Genomic DNA, 13,067 nt, shown 5'->3' with positions numbered 1-13,067 from the left:
TTTTGGGTGTTGGGTATTTTGTCCCAGCAAAGAGAGAAAAGTAACCAAGACACTGGATTAACTGATAAAGAGCAGAAGCCTGATTTTAAGATAAAGGAACTGACTGAGAGTTCAAAGAATGTTTTTAAACAAAACATCTAAAATGACCCATTTAAAAATCAAAACCAATAGATGCAGCCCATGCATTTCACCTGCGACATGGGCCACTGTCGTCTTTGGGCGTCGATCCTTTTCTTCTGTAACCAAGAGGGAACTTCTTATAGACTCACAAATTTCATAGGCTTCCACACCCTCTGGAAAAACCACAAATATTCCCAGTTCCAGAAAATAATGTACCTGTTTTGAGGGCTCCCACCTATTTTCTTTGAGTGTACTCTCTAATTTCTGCTGGATAAACTTCCCTATTATGCCTCTTTTTTTTAGTCTTTTTTTTTTTTTTTTTTTTTTTTTTTTTATCGGTACCGGGGATCGAACTCACGACTGCCTGCTTGCAAAGCAGGAGCTTATGCCGCTGAGCTAAATCCCCAGCCCCTACTGTTATGCCTCTTAAAAACAAAAAGAAATAATACTCAGTGAGCATGGCTGCACTTGGTACCATCCCAAGCTTCCTGGGGAGGGAAAGGGCTTAGAAAAGGTAAGGATAGTGGGGTGAAGAGGCAAGGGTGTAGCTCAGACATAAATGCCTGCCTGGCAAGTGCAAGGTCCTGAGTTTGATTCCTGGTATCAGAATGATCAAAAAAGTGCAGTGGAGCCTCCTGCACAACTGTCTGTCCCTTTACAGCTGAAACCGTTTGACATTCATTGTGTACGGTACCTGTCACACGTCCTGGAACCAATTAATGATGAGTACACCAGGTACCACAGTAGCTATCTGGCATTGTGTGTGTACCCCAACCCCAAATTATAGGCTAGCCCATGCTGCCAGGCCAGAAGAAACATTAGAAAATGCACGTCTGCTGTTTTATTGATTCTTCTCTTCCCTAGGCCAAAGTTAGCTCAGCAAGACACCTCTTGTTCTGCTACTCTGGTTCTTTGGTAAAATACACACACAGTTTCATTCTTGGAGAACCATCCATGCAGGAACAAAAAGCTCAGGAGAGCGTGGTGTATGCGTTTGCCCATATGCTCCACCACCCAGCCACCGGAGCTCCTGAGGCCTGAGCGATGTGATGGGACAGGGCCCCATTCTTCACACCTGCCCTGGCAAAGACAGCAGCAAAGAGACTCTGAGGCCACTGTGGCTAGGAGATTGTCACAAGGCTCAGAGCTCCTCCTTCCTAACCACTTGCCCTCCAAAAAAGTGTGGCCAGTGGGCAGGTCTGTGTGTGTGCTTGTCGGTGACACCCAGCCAGACAAGATGTTTTTGGCCAATCCTTATGTCTTAAAGAGTCTCCCAAACACCGGCAGGCTGGGTAGGGGACTCTGCCTGGGCAAGGGCCCACTGCATTCCCAGGGGAGAGGCGGGTGAGGCTGCATAGCACAGGCAGCTTCAGGAGACTCTTGTACGCTGAGACATAAAGGTGCAATTATGAGCAGCTGTGAAACCAGCGTAGGACCTGCCTACTGGTCAACTGGCCCAGTCCTTCCAAAGACAGCAGGGAAGGGACTTGTTTGTATGATTGGGAATCAGGGCAGGATGAGGCCTGGGGAGCCTCCTCTGCCTCTCCGAGTCCTGGTGCAGACTCATCCTTCTGAGATGTGCTCAGTATTGTTTTCCCAAAACACCTGGAGGAATCTCAAGGTCAGGGCTATCCTTAAAGCTTTGCTCAGATCTCCCGCAATGCCTTAGAAAGCTCTCCATCGGGAGAGTTGCTGCGCATACCAGCTTGTCCAACCTGTGCCCTCTCTGGGTGCACAGTGGGCAGCTCTCCAGCTGGCCCCTCTCAGCCCCCTTGCATCCTGCAGCTCCAGGATCAACAGACACACAAATCACCCTCTGCAAACCATCACTCCGCAAGCTGCGTGCAGGCTGGCTGTATTGCTGGGGCCCTCATCCTCACACCCCATCCAGCTTGGTCCTGACCTTGTCATTCAGGGTCATTCTGTCCATCCAGGGCATCTGTTTATCATGGGCACCGGTGTTTTCAGAGAAAGAAATCTTTCAATGGCTGGGGAACCTGAGGAAGAGGAGGGCCCCCAGGTGTGAAGCAAATGGATAGGGTCTACTGCTTTCCCTCTTGGATTCACCCAGTCAGTGACATCTCCTGAGCCTCTGTCTGCCCAGGCCTTGGGAATGACACAGAGGTTAAGCGGCAAGGGCCATGATCTCGGCACACAGCATGATCAGGAAGCATGGGTTCCACATGGAAGCAGCCAAAGACCACGCGGAGCAACCTCCATGGGTTGGTGGGACAGACTTTGCCTCTGAAGCTGATCGTACCTGCCATGAGCTATCAGGGAAGGCTTCTTGCAGGAGGAGGAGGAGGAAGCATAAGGCAACTTACATCCTTTTGCATGAGCTCAGCATAAACCATGCAGGCAGCGGAGATTAGCTCATCGGCATCCAGATCAATGAGATTGTTGCAGGCCTAAGCAGGGAGAAATGTGTACATATGTGTGTGTTTGTGTGTGTGCGTGTCCTCAACCTGCCTGACACAGTGCTGACATTGTACGTTCTGGGGTGGTGGTAAGTATAGCTTCCATACTTGCTCTAGGGTGTCTTGGGGCTCCTCTTACATGTCTCAGGAGCTTTCAAGGAGGACTGGATTCTAATTAGGATACAGCTAAAGTTCTTTTAAAACCAAGATATTTTCCCTTTTTGCTATAACATTGGGAAACCAGGTTTTTTTTTCACCGCAAGAGCATCCCGAGGCCAAGTGCCGCCTGTGAGGCAGGAGTGCATAATGGTTAAACCACTTAGAGCCTCTGTCTGTTTTGGGCTGGTTAGGTACAGATGAGCTCATGCCTCCAAAGCTCTCGGTGGAAAGCTGACACTGGGCTCTTCCCTCCTGGAGGCTGCGATGGTAGGGAAGCCTAGGAGCCCAGGACCCTTCCACTGGAATGGGGGTAGTGACAGGGCCTGTGGCGGTAGAGGGAGGGTGGCCACTCACCAGGAGAATGGCATCACTACTCATGCTCTCCAGCAGTGCCTGCTCTCGCACCATCTGCAGCATGCTATAGGCCACGAGTACCTGCAGGTTCCGGCAGGGCTTCCCGGTCAGCAGGACCTGAGGAGTGAAGCGGGTGGAGTGTGGGCCTGGACTGCTGATGCCCTGAAATGGTGAACCATGCACCCACCTACCAGTGCCCAGGGCCAGCTCACCCCAGGCCTCATTGCTGATGTATCCATTCATTCATTCACCCTGCAGTGCTAGCGGTAAAGGCCTCTAAGAATTCATGGCAGAGAGGACTGGGGGTTCAAGTGAGACCAGGGAAAGCAAGAGTAGGTGGGAGCCCAACAATCCAGGGGTGTCACTCAAGTCTTGAGGGTGGTCAGGAACTTGGGCTGAAGACAAGCAGGCTGGGTAAGGGTGTGAGGCAGGTGGACATTGAATGCCAGGCTGAGAGTTGTATAGTGATGGTGGCAAGCTGTTCCCAGGGAAATGCACTTGCTGATGGCCTAGGGCTGATGGCCTAGGCCTAAGGACTGTGAGTGTCCTGAGGACACAGGAGACAGGGAGTCTCCAAGTGCAATCAGCACCATGGAGGCAGAGAAGGCCCACTGAGAAGGAGCAGGGCTCAGGCTGCAGGAACTTCGCAAGAGAAGAATGGATGAATAGGGGCAGGGCTGCCAGGGTGAGAAAATCTTGAGCCACTGAGCTACATCCAAGGCCAGGAATGATGGAAAGACAAAGAAAACTGGCCACTTAGTGTGGGGACCTGTCCCCAGCGTCCTCAGCATCCCCAGTGTTCTCAGTGGAGCACTCACCTCCCAGAGCCGCCAGACGTCATCAAAGGTTTTGAAGGCACGCTGGAAGCAGAGGCAGAACCAAGGGAAGAGGGCCTGCACTGTCCCCGCGCCCTTCCCTTCTGTGAGGAGAGAAGCAGGCCAATGTTGGGGGCCTGGGAAGACTACACACCCAACAAAGCCTATGCACAGAGCCTGCGGGACACTTAGGACATGAGGTAACTCTGGCTGCGACTGTGCAACTGTCCCTGGAGCCTGGGGCTGTGGTCACCAGTGCAGACCCCAGCCCTCTCCTCCTAGTGCCTGCACAGGCCCCCAGCACTGCCCCTCTTCCTGTGACTAAGGACAGCTGCCCCCTCCCCCATCCTTGTCTGGCCAGGGCCTTAGGGGTCAGGAGATGGAGTCCACGCACTCAGGTGCTCAGCAAATGTGGGGTCCAGGAGGGCGATGAGGTGGTTGAGCATGTCCAGGTTCTTGTCCACCCCAATGGTGATGACACAGCTGTTCTCCTGGTACAGGGCGGGGCCAGGGAGGAAAACTAAGTCTCCTCCTCTTCAGTTCTGGAGGGACTGTGTGTGTGTGTGTGTGTACATGCAGGCAAACACATGCCTTGTCCCTGTGTGTGTGTGTAGGTGTGCCCATCAGCATGTGTGTACACCACAGTGTGTGTGTCTGTGCATCTTAATGTATGTGCAGGAGGGTGTGATGGAGATGCAGAGATGTCTCAGAAAAGTGGCTCAAAATCTAATAAAAACCCAGTGACCACCAGACACACACAACACACTACTGCCCCAGAGCCAGTGAGAACAGAGACAACACACTATTACAGGGAGTGGGGGAGGGTGGGGAGAGAGGGAGAGGTAAAGGAAGTGCGGGGAGAGTGGAGGAGAGGAGGAGGAGGTTGGGGTAAGGGCAAGGGAGGAGCAGGGAAGGCAGGGAAGCAGTGGCTTGGAGTGGGCAGTCTCTCCTAGGTCCTGAGAAAAAGCTGCCTGGGGAAAGGGGTGCTCCAGGAGCGGTGCCTTCAAAGCCCCTCAGCCTGGGCAGAGTAGGGGATACACTGGGCAGGGCTGAGTTGCCTCAAGCCACATCTGGATGAAGCACTGGGAAGCAAGAGCAAAGAGGAGGCCTTGAAGGACTGGCTGAGGCTGTGGATTTTCTTTTGGAGGCTGAGGATCGGCAGAGTATTTGGGGAGGGCGATGCCAGGAGAGGGCGCCATCCCAGACCTGGCTGCAACACTCACATTCCAAGGCCTCCTCCACTTCAGTGCCTCCTCTTGAACACCCCCACCCCCAAGCTGCAGTGTTTGCGGGCTGGAGGAGAGGCATAACTGCCCCAGGGAGGGGCTGGGTCCAGGGCTCCCCCTAGGCCTCACTGTTTTCTGCAGGAAGAACTGGAAGAGCCAGAAGGTCTCGTGATCGTGCTCCACCATGAGCTGGAAGAGCATCACCATCTCGTGGAAGCCCCGCTGGTACTCTGCGAAGGGTGCATGGTGAAGAGGGCTTGTAGCACCTGGTGGTGGCCAGACATGACCCTCCCTCTGCTCACCTGCTTGGGTGTTGCACACATAGCTCAGCAGCAGGGTCTTCTCCAGCCTCTTCTTGTCCACCAGGACGTTGCCCAGTGGGTCTTTGTCGTAGAGTTTCTGGATGTCACATGCTAGGTCGGGGACAGGTAAGTGGCACCATACCACTTCCAGGAGAGGGCTTATGGACTAGTCAATCCCTCACCCGGTAAAGCAGCCCCTGGGACCTCCTGGGGAAAGGAGCTCAGCTCTACAGGACACCCTGAGCTGCTGCTTCTCTCCACCTTTGGACCTCTGACCAGGCCATGACCTCTACTGGGAGCACCCCCCACCCTGGCATCCAACTCAAATCCAGTCTGGTTCAAGGCCAGGGGAGGAAGAGAGGAAGACAGTGCAGCAAGAACAGCGAGTGGCAGGGAAATGGCACTGGGAACCTCAGAGCATCTGCAGACATGGGTGGTTGGGTTAACTAAGGAGTGGCTGAGAAAATCCTACAACCTTCTGTCCCCAGAAATGACTGAGGAGGAGGCAGGCTAGCTCTGCTGTTCCCTCTGCCCAGCCTCCTACCCACCCTGCTCACCAATGTTGTTCTGGGTCTCGGTGAAATTCTGGTGCAAGTTCTCCAGGAGGGGCTGAATCTTCTCGTACATGTGGCACAGGGCCTCATATTTCTTCCTGCCAGAATGACACAGCTCAGGTGGGGGAACTCTGTGCAGTAGCCGCTGCTGAGTGCAAGGGGGCACAAGATAGCCTTGCCCACTTTGCCCCCAACCTGTGATGCTTTTCCTGTCTCAGCTTGTGCCAGGCCTGAGCACCTCTGCTGAGAGCCTGGCACCTCCTGGAGGCTGCAGTATAGATGCTGCACCTGCATCCTGGTCCTGTAGCTTAATAACAGGGCATCTGCAGCTGAGGCCAAACCTTGGGGCTGTCACCTTCCCTCTCTGAGCCTCAGTTTCCTGTCTGCAGAATGGGGCTAGTCCTGGCCCCTCTGCACCTCAGGGTTGGAAGGAGTGGATGAAATGGTGTTAGGTATACTCGTCAGTGCAGATATAGCTGTAGACCCAGGAGGCAGCTCAGCCATGGGTGGGGGTGGGGAAGTGGTGGGGGCTGGGCTGAGGCCCAGAGACAAAGGTGGGAGAAATGGCTCTGTGCAGCTTCAAGGCCTAAAGCACAGGCTCTAGGGAGTGCAAAATGTGGGCAGGGGCTAAGAGGGATGGAGCTGGTGGGTTGCTCGGTGCAGGCTAGGGTGGGCACTGCCCACTGCTACCTGTGACCCCATCACTGCACTGTAGCAAATTGGGACATTTTACCTTCTGGAGCTCTCCACTGTGAGTCGCTCATCCTGGGAACTCTGCCACGAGTAGTAGCCGGTGAGGAACTTCCAGGCCTCTGTCCTGACTCCAGGGTGCAGGCCCTGGTGCAGGAGGTGGGAAGCCATGGGCCCTCCAGAAACCTCCCTAATGGCTCTGTCCAGTGCCACGTCTGCCCCCTGCCTCCTGTGCCCCCCAGTCACAGGGAAAGCCAAGAGGAGCTTAGGGACCTTACCCTTTCCAGGATGTTAACACAAATAGAGTCCCGGGACTTGGCCAAGTAACCATCCTCATCAAAGAAGCCATTCCATTCTGTCTTGTCGATTGGTAGTTTTCTCTTTGCCTGGTGTGGATGGTAGGGGGGTGGTATCTTTGGTTTGTTTTTAGTTTAAAGCAACTTTTAAAATGATAGCCTCTGCACTTTGCAATAGGAATCAAAGCTTACAGCTCCTACTTGCAAGGAAATTACTGGAAATAAGTAGAAAAAATTCTGAATGCACCATAATTTTCATTGCACGTTACTGTTCTGCAATAAGGGAATGGGTAACTATGGCATAAATACTCAACAGAGCATTGCAAGCTGTATAAATAGATGTTTACAAGGGATGAATAATAATCTGGAAAAATACAAATGTTAACAGAAAAAAAGCAGAATGCAAAATTACATATTGAGTATTCCACATCCCATACTCTATAGTACTATGATAGCATTTATAGTATCACCTGTCTACTCTGCTCTGTAGCATCATTGCAGTATTTAGAGTATTGTTGATTACACTCTATAATCCTACCACAGTACTTACAGTAATACCTAGGTATGTGCTATGTCTGTTACATTGCTGCATCACATGACTCTACTGTACAGGGCATTTATCACTGTAACAATTTAGAAAAAAAGACTAGGGAAAAACTCTTCTCTAAAAAGAGCCATGATTACCTTTGAATAATAGGATTATAAATAATTTTCCCTTTTTCTTGTATTTTCAAAATTCTCTGTCATGTGGCACTTTGATAGCAGGAGAAAATATAAGATAAGCACTAATGAAATACACTTCTGTGTTCCAGTTTATCTTTCCTGGAAATGTAAAGCAGTTTGCCATGAAGAATGGGATCCAGTTTAGATAAGGTGTGTGTGTGTGTGTGTGTGTGTGTGTGTGTGTGAGAGAGAGAGAGAGAGAGAGAGAGAGAAAGAGAGAGGGGGATATGTATGTGTGTGGGGTGTGTGACGATTTGGTGGGAAGTAAGTGCATCATATGCAAAACAATTTGAAGTGTTTACAAAATAATAACGAGGTGTTAGGGATCCTTTTGGATTAGGGAGAGATGCCTGTCTTCCTAGGGCCTCCCGTCCTGTTGAACAGAAGTATATCTTGAAACGCACATTGCAGAGAGGGAGGTGCTGGTGGGTGGAGACACATATGATAACCCTACTCCCCACACCCCTTTCATCCCTAAACATGGACAGATGTGACTCAGAATTAAGTTTGTATACAAATCACTTGAGGGTCTTCTTAACCTGCTGATTCTAATCTTGAAAATTGGTGGTGCAGCCTAAAACAAAGCATTCCTCATAAGTTCTGGGGGGGCTGACCATGCTGCTAGCCCGTAGGCGATGAAGGATCAGGGCTTTCACAGGAAGTACAGCCCTGGAAAGTAATAATGAGAGTCCAGAGGCACAGCTGGGGATAATTCCATTCACTGCGTGTTTGGAGGGATTGGACTGAGAAAGACATTCTTGAATAATTTGTAGATCCTCTATCTTAACCAAAACAAGACATGGGGCCAGGGAGGTACAAAGAAATGTAAAGGGCCAGGGATGTGACTCAGTGACTAATGCTTGCTTAGCACGCGTCAGGCCCTAGGTTCAATTCCAAGTACTGGGGGAAAAAAAGTAGAAAGAAATGTGTCCTTGGCCTACCTTTGGAAAGCAGGGTGTCCCTGACACGGTGACACAATGGTGACCATCAGTGACTACTTTTTTTGCCAAATCTTCGGGCTTCCCTGCCTACTGCCTGGGTCTCAGCTCCTGCTCTGCCATTTACTAGCTCTGTGACTGTCACCAGATTATGAAGTCTCTGTGCTTCAGTTTTCTTATTTATAACATGAGGATACCAGCGACAGCCACCTCCCAGGTTGTGATGAGAATGGATGACTATAAATAAAGCATTCAGCTCAGTCATTGTGCATGGTAAATGCTGTGTGACAGCTTATTTTTATTACCATTAGCCTTGTTGGTGTTCAGAGAGTAGAAGACAAAAAAATTCAAATCAGGACCTGGTGATCATCTATAATAAAGCAGTAACATTTAAAACTCAGGGAAAGAGATGCCCATTTTGCATTTGTGTGTGTGTGTGTTTCATTCTTAATCACTATGATTAATGAGACTTGAGATTGGTTAAGGCCATTATAATTAGTAATTATGATTTTGAGAAATACTGCATGGAAAATTTTTATGACTGAAGCCGACTTCTAAGGAATAGATGCATTTTATTAACTGGGTTTGGAACCACCTACTAACAAAAGCCTTACTGCCACCTGGTGGCAGCATACCAAAATTGTTAGCAAAAGCACCAAACAATTTATCAGCATCTGATGTAGGAGTATACTTGCGGACCTGAAACTCAATAAAGTCAGATTGACACATCTGGGAGAAGAAAGCAGCACTGGCTTGAGGATAAGGGGGAAGAGGTCATAGGAACCTCAGCACTATTGGTGGTTTTAATGGAGAAGCCAGGATACAACCGGCCCAGCTGCATCAGCTCAGAGTCCCACCCAGCAGAGGGAGGGGGCCACCTGCACCCAAAGGCTGGGGAGGGAGGACTGGGGGCTGGTGAGGTGCACGCACCAGGATGAAGAAGGCCGACTGCCTGGCTGAGAGGCTGTTCTCGGGAGAGAGGGTGGTCATGGCCCCTGCGGGCTGGCTTCACAGCAGCCCCTGACTGGAACTCAGAACTTGCCACTTGCTTGGAGCCCTTGGGAGGCTTAATGAGCAGGGTGAGGTGAGTTGCCTTTAGGAGAGGAGTTGCATTCCCAAGAGGAATTGGCCTTTCCAGATGGACATCTCAGGCTTGAACAAAGTGGACAACTGCGTGTCACAAGGCCCCTGGAACCCGCATCACAATGATCTTGGAACATGGGGGCTTCAGAGGAGAGACACATGCAGGAGCCAAGAGATATAATGAACTGGCCAGCCAGGGTAATTTCCATATATGACGGGATTTGCAATGGACACTGGATTCGGAGGATGTGGGGATCTGTGTGGGTTGTCCGGCACGGTGGAGATGTCTGGCTCTTTCTTGGACTCTTGGTATGTTTCACCAGACAAGTGTCTGGGCTTCTGAGGTTTGGGAGGTCCTTCTCATTGGGGATGGGGGACTCGCAATGCATGTTTATGGTAGTTTCTGGAGGTAGGGGCCAATTTTATTTCATTTATCTTCATATCCAAAGCCCTTAAAACAGTACTCAAATCTTGTCTAACATAAAGCCTGTTGGTCTGGGTACCAACTGAATGAATGATTTCATGGAATGAGAATAAATGTTGCTCTCTGGAATCACATCTCACTTCTCACTACGCATTGTGAAGATTTCTGCATGTCCCATCTCCTCTCCACCTTGGGCATTTCTCAGGACCCTTCTGACTTGAAAGCATCCTTGATCATTAGCACACATAGTAATGAGACAAACCAAATGCGAATCAGAAGCTCGAAGTTGGAATTTGGATTCTGACCTCCAATTTAGATGCCCTCTCCCCACTCTGAGCCACAGATTCTCCAGCCGTGAAATCAGAGTACAGTCAACTTCTGGCTCAAGTCTCGTTAACACAATGAATCAGTGTCCCTGTGGAAGTCCTGGGTGGATACGATTCACGGTCTTGTGCATTGGAATGGATCTGCTGTCCTGAGGCTCTGGGTGTGCCTTACAATCCACCCCCTCCACCAGCCACCCCAGTATAAGCAGGTGCTGCTGCCCCGGGGTTTCCACAGAGCAGGAGATGGGCAGCACGGAGTAGGGAGGAGACCCCATCCACGTCAGGAGGCCTCATGCAGAGATCTGTGGAAGTTTCCAAAGCAAATGCGGGGGCAGGAGACAGAGTGTGGGAGCCACTCTCAGGGGTGACAGTTGCCTCTGTTCTTCCACATTAGCTGTGAAGACACAGAGAAGGCACAGCGAGTTTCCCTAGGAAGATGGGCACCAGCCAGGCAGCTGGAGAAATCTCAGTGCTAAACAAGTGGCTTCTAAAACGAACATGGTAGTTCGTTTTAGGTGATCATCTACTGATGCTCCTCTAACCTCTGGCTCCCCATGTGCACAGTGGAAGTCATATCTCTCCCCATTAATGAGCAAGCTCAGGCTCCAGAGCTTGGCTGCAAAACAGAAATGCAGGACCCGCGCCCAGGCCAAAAGCAACTTGGTCTCTCCTCCTCTCCACTTCTTGTCAGATTTGTGAGCAGGACTTACACATGTCTATTTTTTCCTGGGCTCCATGGTCCTTGCCACACCCATTTTTGTGCATAATTGCTGTAGGACTTTAAAGCCCCATGCATTACTTCATTTATGCATTTCTCCCTGATGGGAATGCAGCTTTCTGCTTTAAATTTCTGTGCATGGAGATTCTTCAGGGGGTAGGACTCCCAGGTTGTAGGATACCGTTCTTGGTGTTTGCATTAATGAAGTCCTGGGAGGAAGGAAATCTTCCAGCCCATCTTTTCTCAGATACATGCACTGAACGGTGTCTGGGGACAGGGGGTATCCATGAAGTGAAAAACTGCCTAGGGGATTTGGATTCAAATCCAGATCCTATGCCAGCCTCTGCTTGCAGCCTTTCCCACGCTCGGCCTCCTCAGAGTGGCCCAGACCAAGGAGCCCTCAGCCAGTGGGCTCATCCCCTAGGTGGGAGTGTGGCTCCCAGCTCCGGGATCAGGGTGTGCTCCTCATTCTGCTCAAGTGTGCATGTCACCTGGCACCTGGCCAAGGCCTCTGCTGAGTCTGTGCCAGGAGAGGGGGAGAGGAAATCCTTTAACTGCAGCCTTGAGAGGGGTACTGCAGACCATTGCCCTGTGCTGACTGTAGGCTGAGGCCTCTAACCACAGGCCCAGATGCCCACTGTCCAAGCTCACCTGGTTCTGCTTCTTCTCTATATGAGTTCAGCTTTATTCCACCCAGTGCCTGTGTGAGTGGTGTCTTCCTTGGCGACAACCGCCAACCATGGAGTGGGTTGACACCTGAGACTGCTGCTCCTGGCAGCAGGCATTGTTATGCCATTTTCTGTCCTCCACACAATGAGACTCCTCCCTGGAGGCGGGGCGAGTCATCATTGCCTTGACACCATCTCTGCTTCTGTCTGAGTCCCAGCACCTGCTCTGTGGAGCCAGGAAGAGGAAAGCAACCTCTGGCACCAATGAGAAAGAAGCCATGGAATGCAAAGGGCCCAGTGTGGCCCAAGAGCACAGATATACCCGGTGCATGGGCACTGTTAGCCCCAGCATGGTCTTTATTGCTACCAGTGCCTGGGGCTTGTCCATAAACCTCCCTGTGAAAATCTCCTCCTATGCACTCAGCTCTAGACAAGAAGCCACCTGCTTCCCAAACCTGGTAGTAACATCCACATCCAAGCTCAAAGATCCCACGAGCCTGCCAGTTTCTACTTCTCTGCGTGTCCCCAGGAATCTGACGGGCCAGGATTACTATAAAAGACTGGTATTAGGAACTGAGATGACTCCAGTCTCCCTTCATGTCAACACAACAGGACACGGCTCTGAAATGCCATGCAACTGTGTCCCTGGTAACAGGTGTCCACCCTTCAAAGGATGTCTGGACCGGCCTGCCAAAGTCTAGGACACTCATCTCTCCACGGAAATCACATGCACTCTGATTCCATCTCATTGCCAAGTGCCAAAGATCTCTGATGCTTAAGGCTGTGTTTCCTCTCTACCCCTCTTTATGGGGAGCCAAGTTAAGTTTAGATTTTTGGCAGCAGGCTTTCTGCCCTAGCGCCCACAGAGCAGGGTACTTGTGACAGTGCTGGAGACAGCTGCACATCATGTATCACAAGCTTTTGAGAGCGGGGGTGGAATGCATAGAGAGTAGAGCTGAGCATAGAGGTAGCAAATGCCATCCTGAGTTACTGCTGCATGTAGACCACACCATAAGTCCTAGGGAGCATCCTCCTAGCCAGTTGTGAAGGATGCCAGAAATGACCCATAGGAGCCACTCTGGTCAAAAGGGAGGCCTGAGCCTTGGCAGTGGAGGCTGAGCTCCTAGGAGCACTCCCTGCTCTAATACACCCAGCACTGCTCACCAGAGTAGTGCTCATGGCTGTCCCTGCCACCTGTCCCAGCCCAGGACACTGTCCTGCCTGCTGCCTGCCCACATCTCCTGTTCACTTGGC

The 13,067-nt window shown here is 51.0% G+C and overlaps 1 protein-coding gene across 4 annotated transcripts; it reads right to left on the bottom strand.

Annotated features, from left to right (window-relative positions):
- Positions 1-123: 123 nt before the first annotated feature.
- Tbc1d21 (TBC1 domain family member 21) lies at positions 124-11,437 on the bottom strand. 4 transcript variants are annotated; one of them, XM_003462193.3, is made up of 11 exons: positions 9,525-11,437; positions 6,916-7,023; positions 6,681-6,784; positions 5,951-6,045; positions 5,394-5,504; positions 5,221-5,321; positions 4,260-4,356; positions 3,869-3,969; positions 3,051-3,167; positions 2,445-2,528; positions 124-2,117 (listed from the first exon to the last, which is right to left on the bottom strand). In XM_003462193.3, exons 1-11 carry the CDS (start codon positions 9,582-9,584, stop codon positions 2,085-2,087), a joined length of 1,011 nt encoding a protein of 336 aa, XP_003462241.1. In that variant the 5' UTR covers positions 9,585-11,437; the 3' UTR covers positions 124-2,084. The 4 variants fall into 4 exon arrangements, with proteins under 4 accessions (XP_003462241.1, XP_063099555.1, XP_063099556.1 ...); XM_063243485.1 differs by having other exon boundaries at positions 5,221-5,504; XM_063243486.1 differs by having other exon boundaries at positions 124-2,528.
- Positions 11,438-13,067: the final 1,630 nt, after the last annotated feature.

Source organism: Cavia porcellus, unplaced genomic scaffold (genome assembly GCF_034190915.1).
Source record: "Cavia porcellus strain 051 isolate PalLab524CR breed Dunkin Hartley unplaced genomic scaffold, mCavPor4.1 scaffold_38, whole genome shotgun sequence".
In the NCBI taxonomy this organism is placed as follows: Eukaryota; Metazoa; Chordata; class Mammalia; order Rodentia; family Caviidae; genus Cavia; species Cavia porcellus.
This window is presented reverse-complemented; position numbering and strand designations above follow the sequence as displayed.

Coding starts and splice junctions, on each gene's coding strand:
- Tbc1d21 (XM_063243484.1), bottom strand. CDS start 9,584: ATGACCACCCTCTCTCCCGAGAACAGCCTCTCAGCCAGGCAGTCGGCC. Junction 6,785..6,915: donor GTGTTAACATCCTGGAAAGG/GTAAGGTCCCTA, acceptor CTCCTGCACCAG/GGCCTGCACCCTGGAGTCAG. Junction 3,168..3,868: donor ACGTCTGGCGGCTCTGGGAG/GTGAGTGCTCCA, acceptor TTCACTCCTCAG/GTCCTGCTGACCGGGAAGCC.